At 38.0% G+C, this 9,119-nt stretch overlaps 1 protein-coding gene across 1 annotated transcript; it reads left to right on the forward strand.

Annotated features, from left to right (window-relative positions):
* Positions 1-2,864: 2,864 nt before the first annotated feature.
* LOC135943518 (cathepsin L-like proteinase) lies at positions 2,865-4,052 on the forward strand. The gene is made up of 3 exons (XM_065490084.1): positions 2,865-2,957; positions 3,312-3,669; positions 3,814-4,052. Exons 1-3 carry the CDS (start codon positions 2,865-2,867, stop codon positions 4,035-4,037), a joined length of 675 nt encoding a protein of 224 aa, XP_065346156.1. The 3' UTR covers positions 4,038-4,052.
* Positions 4,053-9,119: the final 5,067 nt, after the last annotated feature.

The raw sequence follows: 9,119 nt of genomic DNA on the forward strand, positions 1-9,119 counted from the left end.
TGCAATTGTTAATAAAGTAAATTAGCCTTGGATGTGCAAAATTTAGATCCTTCTACTTTGACTATTTATATAATTGAAATTGCAACAAAAAATAATTATTAGAGAGGAAAATCACCAATCATGACAAAACCTGTCATAGATATGGTAACAAATTATAATTATTTATCAATTTACCATTTTGGGGAACATTTGCCGCATAATACGGCGATTCTTGATGTGGCCTTGCTTCAGGGTAAGGTGCATTCCGTTGCGGAAGATGAAAGGAACTTTGATTGTAGTCCTGAGACAACTGACTCTGTTGGAATGCAATGCTTTCTGCACCTGAAACTAAATTATTAAATGATTCCCAAGAAAAAAATGAAATGTCCATATTGCAATAAATTATTGAGTGGGTTAAGGAATTCAAAACTTTTCAGCCAGAGCACCTTGAACTACTTGGGTTGCTGAACAAACCGAATTATATTGCGGAGTGTTCATCGACTGTCCATCTAAATAGGCACATGGGCCAACATAATGCCAACAAAAACTCTTCGCAAGGTTTCCATTTTGGGAATCAAATACTGAAACTATAGTGAAAATCTGACATGCGATTTACCAGGAATTGGAATGAAAGGAACGGTGTTGCGTGAAGCACGCAATCCAGGTGGGCCATTAAAATAATTATGACGGAGTCGTCCTTGATCCTGGTTCAGGCCTTCAAACCTTAAAGGCTGCTCTGGAAGGCTTGCTGGACACGAAAATTGGAACTAATACAATACAGAATGGACGCACTCATACCAGCAGCTTGGAAACCTTGAAAAGATGGTCCTGCTTCCCAGGATCGGAAATATCCTGAGGAAATTCCAGGTGCTTCTTCAGCTGCGCGATCTTCCTCGAGTGGGTTCTGCAACGCTCGTCGCTCTCTTTCCCTAAAGGATGATTCAAATTTTTATTTTAAAATATATAAAATGGCGGATCCTCATACCACCTATTCAAAGCAACGTAATCACAAAATGCGGTCTCATTGTGAACTTGGTTGCAGTGTGTGCATTTTTGTTGATCCATTATTTCCAGCGGAATTCTGGTACTGAAAGGATTCGATCCAACTAGAAAAAATGTTTTAAAATAAATTGTATAGGTGCCAATCCTGAGGAAAATGCCAGAACAAATTCCAACTCTCCCATTGTGTTTATTTAGGGATGAGAACTACCAACAAAATATTTTAAATTCTCTACGATTTCACTGTTGAAACCTGAGTCTGCTTTTCTTTCTTTCAAGGAATTTCAGAATGAATCTTCCTCGAAAACGATGACGAGAAGAGAAAAACGACATGCTCGAATTCTTATACCGAAATTTGTATCCTCGTCTTTAGGGTTGAATAAACGAAATACTGTATATTTGATTCAGTCAAGGATAGTTCAGTGTAAAAATTAATGTAATTTAACCTTAAAGAGCAAAGTTTCATTGTGAAAATGCGATGAATGGTAGAGTTGTGGAAAAACAGATTTAAATTAAAATATTCTTGCGAACAAAACAATATCCGGTCAGCATTTTTATTAGGAAATTTAAATAACCTTATTCACTTATTAATGTTATTTTTTAATTAAAATCGGTAAGTTTTGGATTGCACAGAGCTGTAGCGGAGATTTATATTTGCGAAGAACAGGCAAAAGGAAACTAAATAAAAATATTCCTCTTTAAAACGGTATCTGTGGATGGATGAGATGGATAATAGAAAAAAAGTTACCGGCCACGCTGTCCAACACCTTTTGAACTGTCTTGTGTCTTCCAGTAGTTGACGTCATCTGTTCTTTTCTTTCTTGCTTCTGCGCGGTGTGATTCTCCCCCAACCCCATACCAACCTTCATCAGTATAGGGGAAATATATTCGGATTGAAGTTTTGTTATTATCTAGAAGATGGATGCTCGTCTATACCTTAGAAATTCTTGTTGAATTTTATACCTTATATTATTATGACAAGACGAAAAAACATGATAGTCTGGAAAGACCTCCTGGGAATGCTTTGCGCTTTATTTCCTCAAGTTAATTTGATAAATTTGAATGAATTGCTGTTAAATTTGCACTATTGCCTCAATTTATGTTGATTGAAATGAGTTTCCAGTGAAAATTACGGCTCGTAAACTAAAGAAGACCTTCTTTAAGGATGGAATTTTTTCCGATAACATTTTGAGATCTATATAATTTATTAAATTTACCTCTCTACTTATCTTTTTTATTCTTCTGACTGCTTAAATGCATATACAGCTGCATCCTTATTTTTATACGATTCTCCAGAGCCAGCTTTCATGTGACACTTACTATCACCGCGCACTCGTTGTAAATTAAATTAAAATACGTTAGAAAATCATTACAAAATATGAATCCAAGACAAATTTGACGAAATTCATATTAGTCATGTTTATCATGTTGCGTTTTTAAGAACAATACAATTACAGAAGACGTTAGAACTCCATAAGAGCCAACCATTTAAAAATATAAACAAGATGACAATTTTTCGTTAAATACAATTTTAATATTTCAATTACTTAAAAGTTCAGTAGTAGTATTTTCAGTTCGAGTTTTGTCTGTTTTTACAGCGAACGTATCACGGTGAGTATTCCGAAATAAATTATTTAATCTCGGCTTCTATCCTACACAAACTATTTTTCAAAGATGAAACTGTTGCTGCTTTTTATCGTCGCATGCCTGTGCTCTCTCGGCTCTTTTGCCAGAGCCAATGAATGCAGTGCCCAACGATTTGTCCATTTCATTGTGAGAGTCCTCTTCATCTTTTTTAACACAGTTAATAACTTATTTTATTTTAGAGAAAATACAACAAAGAGTATTCTTCGCCCGCAGAATACTTCTTTCGGATGAAAGCGTACATGAGGCACTGCCGCGAAATTTATGAGCACAACGAACGCTATAAAAAGGGCCTGGAAACCTTCGAAATGGGGATCAACCAGTTTGCAGACACCGTTAGTGAATGATAAGAGTTAAATTGTTTTTAATTCGATACAAATCTGTTGTAGTACGAGGACGAACAATATTTTAACGGGGAATTGCCGACCGATGATACTGAAAAGTTTGAAGCTTTATTGCCATATCATTTCTCTCGAAATATAGATGTGCCCAAAGAAGTCGACTGGAGGAGCAAAGGCGTCGTCACAAGGGTCAAAGATCAAGGTCGATGCTCATCAAGTTGGGCATTTGCAGCGGTATATATTACTTATCAATCTTAAAATCAGAGACAACGATCATTTCATATATATTTGATCCTGCTGTGTCCATTTTAAGATTTGATTTTCATGCTGAAATAATTAATTTGGTAGACTGCGGTAGTGGAGAGTCAATACGTGCTGCAGACGAGAAACAAACTGACCGTCCTGAGCGAGCAGGGTCTGCTCGACTGCGAAACTAGCTCCGAGGGCTGCAGCGGTGGATCGACATTCAATGCTGTGGAATTCGTGATGAAGCACGGAATAGCACGCGAGGAAGACTACCCTTACACGCACGTCCAAGGAGTGTGCCAGTGCAAAGAGAAGGGTTGCTCCGATCACCCAAAGATCCTAAAGATTCTCCAGCTAAGATCGAAAAGTGAGGAGGAGCTGAAGATGGTCGTCGCCTTCCTCGGACCCGTCGCTTTTAATTTTGACGGCGGAATGAACACTTTCCTCTATTACAATGGGGGTAAGTTTCCTCTTCTGAAGAGTGAAAACCCCACTCTGTCTTCAGACAAATAGTTGGTGAACCATTCATGCCCAAGAATCACACTTTGGCGGCCAATATCTGTTAAGATTAAGATTATACTAACCATTTTCTTAAATATTGCAGGCGTTTACTCGAAATCCAACTGCAGAGCACATTATCAATTTCACAGCATGGTGATTGTTGGCTACGGAACGGAAAACGGCCAAGATTATTGGCTAGCCAAAAACTCGTGGGGTCATAATTGGGGCGAAAAAGGTTACATTAGAATAGCACGCAACAAGAACAATTACTGTGGCATCGCTAATAATGTTTTTCTGCCTATGTACAAGACAAGACGACCCTGGTAATTTTTAATCAAATAAAAGTGTAATTATAAAAAAAAACATCACGCTGCTCATTTTGGTCGTAAAAATATCCACTTTACCCAATTCGGCCCTCAAGAATGGATTAGTGAGCTCAGAAACTTCGTCAAAGACGGTCTTTTAATAGAGGATAGTTTATTAACGTGTAATTATGTTTTCTCTAAAGGAGAGTTACAAAACAGAAAGAAAACAAAAGCTCATCAGGAGAATTAAGATAATATAATCAGGGTCTGAGACAGGAACCACGTTCCTTGTTGGCCTTTCTTCAAATCCATAGGCATTTCAGAGTAGCGGAGAGTAAGCGCAAAACTCAAGTGTTTGTCTGACAAGGAAGAATGCAACGAAAATCCAAGCAAGTAACCATTTTAGATGCATAAATCCGGATTGTTTGGAATGCGCGTTCTCAGAATTGAAGCATTTTATGTTACAAAACAAAACAAATATTTTTGACATTGAAAAGAGACCACCAGGAAAGGTTTTCTCGGATGTTTTTCTTATTTCTTCAAAGTTTGGCTTTGATTCTTCTCGTTAAGGAAAAAATAGTTTCAATTAAATTTATACGTTTTCATTTTTCATTTTTGGCGTGAACATACAGTATATGGCCACTATACAAATTTGAGGATATTTTCGCGAACAGATAATTCAAAGTAGGTGCAGTTAGAAGCAGCATCGAAATTAAATTCATCTTTCTGGTTCTTCCCTTCAGCTAAAATGAAGGATGACAAACATATATAATCTTAATAATTTCAGGGCTAAACAAATTTTGGACACTTTCAAATAGAGTATATTATGTCGATAAGTATGTTAACATTGAGAAATAGTCGCAAGATTTGAATTCAATGCTTTATATTTTATTTTTGATATTAATATATGTATTTTTTATTTCTTTATATATGGTAAAAAATGCCTTGATAAAGATACTTTCGCTGACAAGCTCAGCGCTCCTTGAAAATCCAATGTCATTCCTAATTATCCTAATTATCATCGTCGATGTACTCAAGAGGATGCTGTGTTTCAATGTGATTCACGACATCTGGTATTTCAAATGAAGAAAACGTACATTTCGAGCAGCAGAATTTCTCTCGAGTTGGAACGCCCCTCTCCTCATTTCTGTGTTTCGAGATATTCATGTGTTTTGTCACCAGACATTTATTCACTGAGAAGAATTCGCAATGCGGACATGCATGTGTTTTTCGAACTGAACAGATCGGTGGACGAAAATGCTTTTGGATGTGGCTTATTAAACGGTGTTTGTTCTCTGTGGAGTAATGACAATGTTCACAGCGAAATTTCTTCCTTTCTCGATGATTTTTGAGTTCGTGCTCGCGCCTTTCCTCCCATGAAGGGTAAAAATACCTGCATCCTAAAATTGAGCATTTTTGCAGCCTGGAATGATTTTATTTATATTGGTGCACATCAATAAAACTAAAATTTTTGTTGCACGATTCTGCTGCACAATAACCTCCATTTGGTTTGTGTAGATTGAGAAGAATGGGTTTCAGAATAATTTGAACATATAAAACTAAGTCACACAAAATCTATTTTATTGAAAATCATAGGTAAAATCACAAAACTTCCGCATTTATTTTTCTCAAGGAGCTTCGCAAGAAAAGAAATGTATTCCTGTATTCACGACAGTTGCCTCCTTTGAAAGATAAAATGCGGCATAATAGTCCTGTCTCAGGGGATCGACCATGGTAGAAAATTTCGGACGAAGACTTGATATGAAAACAAATGACGGGGTGCACTGATGTTTAAAATCCGGGTCGATCAAGTCGCTTGGCAAAAATTTGCGGCTGCGGCACCAAACCTCGTGCGTCTGGTTGATCGCCACCGTCTCGCCCACGATCATGTTGTTGTTTGGTGCTGATAAACAATTAAACGATGAAATAATTTCGCATTCAGGTCTTTAAACCATGACCTACGGTCGTGCCTGGATGCAAACCAAGCAATGTCTTCAAGGGTTTTTGGCTCCACGAGTCGCATTCCTCGTGCACAACATCTTTTGTAAGCCATCACCGGGTTCTGTTAAGTTTCCTTAAATAAAATCGGCGAAGAGTGGAATTAAAAGTATTCTTACTAGTGCTGTGCTGTAATTCTTGTAGCTTATGTAGTATGGCTTTCCTTGGTACGTGATCATGTAGCCGTATTTGTCTATTTTAAAATGGGTATAATAAAAATACTATGTTTCTCTCACCGGATCCATTGTTTGCTTTAAGCTCGTCAATAATGGTTTGCTGCAAAATCATGATATAAATGTTTAAATTTCATTTTTTAGATAATAAGAAATACGTTGATTTCACATGGAATCTGATTTTGAAGCTGACAGGTTCTGCGCATTGGAACGCAAGGCACAGGAGGAGTATACTATGGATACAATTAAAAAGATAATTCATCCCGTCATCGCGAATTAAATAGGAGACTCACAACAGTGCCATTGTCGAAACTGTTTGAGATGATTTTCGAAACCAAATCCGGAGCCTTCTCCCGTGCGCACTTGAAAATTTCATAAGCAGTCACGCACTCGTCATCGAATTCTGTTTTGAATCAAAATTAAAGTTTTCATCCAATCGTTTTATAATCTCTAACTTTTTCCTCTGCACTCTTCAAGGGCCATAAATCCCTTCTGCATTTGTTCCGGCTCCTCTTGCGTGACTAGTTCCATTTGCCGAATTATCGCTTTTTCCACCAGGGCTCCTAGGTCAAACTAAAAATATACCAATAAACATAAAAATATTTGCTTATAAAATAATAATAATTCACCAATCCAGCTTCAAAACCGACACATTTCAAGAAACACTAAAAAATAAATAAATATAGTTTTGTTTAATTTTAATTTATTTGAGATTGAGAACCATCAGATTAATCGAAATATTAGCCGCAAGAAAAGCGCTGGTGTTCAGTAGCAGGTCAATCTCAGCTGATAAAAAGGGTAAACAATTAAAAAAAATTTAAAAAAACCCTCATAATACCGGTGGTGACGTTCCAAGTTTCGGCGCATTCGGTTTGCATTGCCCTTTGGAAGGTGGCGTTCTTCCTCACGTCGCAAAGGAATTGTTTTCTCTCGCCACAGTCAGCGGTGGCGAGTAAAACGGAATCGAACCTTGCTTCGAGGTAAACGCAGTTGAGACCTGGTTGCGGGTGTCCAGGCTTCCACTTGATTTCCGAATCGACGAAAGCTCGGTTCACGGAGCACCACCAATAGTTTGAAGGGCATCCTATGTCATTTCCTGACAGCCAGAAGTCACCCAGGGTTTCACTAGGGTATGCTTCAAAACTGTTTTAGCAAATCGTTGAGAATTTTCATCATATATTGTCGTTTACCAGAGACGAATTTGTTGAAACAGCTCGATTTTCCCTGGGACTCGATCGAGGCCAAGGTCAAGCCAATTTCGCAACAACTGAACCAGGCGCTTTTCCAGTCCAACTGCAGATTTGCAAATTAATTTTAAGTTCTGGGATGTAATTCGGGTTTTACTGATTTAGTTGTGTAGAATAGAAAATTGCGGCCGCATCCAGAAAACCAATTGCCGTATGAGAAGTAATCTTAAATAAATGTTGGTTATTTATTTTAAAAACGATTTTTCTCTGAAGCTTACCGAGAAGAGTATTTTGTGAGTCGAACAGATTGGCCTTTAAATTTTTATGTTTAAAGTTTTCTTTTATACAATTTTTGTTGTTACATTTCGCTTGCAAGTTCCATCAGGGCACGCAGCAATACACGGCCTAGGTGTCGTGTATATTTTATGCACCTGAAATTGTTATTGTAAAGAACGCAATTAAAATAGCAAAAGAATCACACCTTGCATGCATAAAGGTATTTATGGGCGCAGTTCCGATCGGTCAAGATGGTTCCGGTCGAGTTAAAAACAAAGCGAAAGTGGACGCAACTCTCGATCTTGCCTTGATTGTCAGGCTGGCCTTTTTCCCAGGTGAGACTCTGAGAAATCATTACGGGCCCCGAGGGTTTACACCACGACCATTCTCCCTCAGGAGCCCCCTTCCACGTACCGGAAGTCCAGTAATTGAAATTTGCCTTCCAGCCACCTTTATTAGCAATTTTAATTTGATTTTCAGCGAAGAAAAACTTGAATTTTTGCCAAGAGTCAGGCTGGTCAGGGCTACTTGCTCTTCAGCGTTTTCAATATTGAGCGCTTCCATTCCCAAAGCACAGCACTGATGATAGCTTGACTCCCAAGTCATCTGTGATGGGGATTATAGCCGGCAATTTTTCAAATAAATTTGTTAAAAACCAGTTTGTTTCCCAAGAGATACGTGTAGTTGCCTATGTTGAACCACGTGCCGTACGACGTACTGTCTATTTATTTTTCGGGCTGAATTACTGAAAGTTTTACTACATTCGCTTCTTACTTTTCAAATTTCCGTTGGAGTCAAAAAAATAATCCTGTTAAAATGAAATGCAAAAACAGATTAATGACTGGATTTTGCTAATGTAAAAGAGAAATAAGTAGTAATTCTTACATTTTTGATGCACTGCTTTGGACAATCAACAGTGCTCTGGCAGACGTAGCGTTTATGATTGCTGCATATTGACAGCACCAAATATGGAGTTGAGCTTGATAATGGCACGAGGACGGCCAAACAAGGCGTCAACTTGGGAGGTGGACCATGGTAGGCGAAAGCAACCCCAGATGAGAATGGATCGGGTATAGCTACGAATCTTTCGGAAGAAATGAGAGCAGGGGATGCGTTGAAGCCTGTTGAGCACCATTCAACCAGCTTTTTCGGTTTGCAGTTTGGATCCACAATCATTCCGCTTGTCCAATAATTAGCAAGCCCTGGTTCAGTTTTAGCAATTTTAATAGGATTGCATCTTTCTCAATTTTTTGAAACCTTTATCTAAACTGGAAAGACAATCAAGTTCTTCGAGGGAACTGATGGTTAGCAGCGTCATGTTTAATTGCTTGCATCGCAATCCAGCCTCATTTCTCGACTCCTATAATTTTTTGTAGTTCAATTTTGTATACAACGTCGATCAAATTACTCACAGTGTCGTCTGATACGTAATATTTTCTCTTGCAAGATATTCCCATTTGCAGGGAGCCA

The sequence above is a fragment of the Cloeon dipterum genome, chromosome 1 (genome assembly GCF_949628265.1).
Source record: "Cloeon dipterum chromosome 1, ieCloDipt1.1, whole genome shotgun sequence".
In the NCBI taxonomy this organism is placed as follows: Eukaryota; Metazoa; Arthropoda; class Insecta; order Ephemeroptera; family Baetidae; genus Cloeon; species Cloeon dipterum.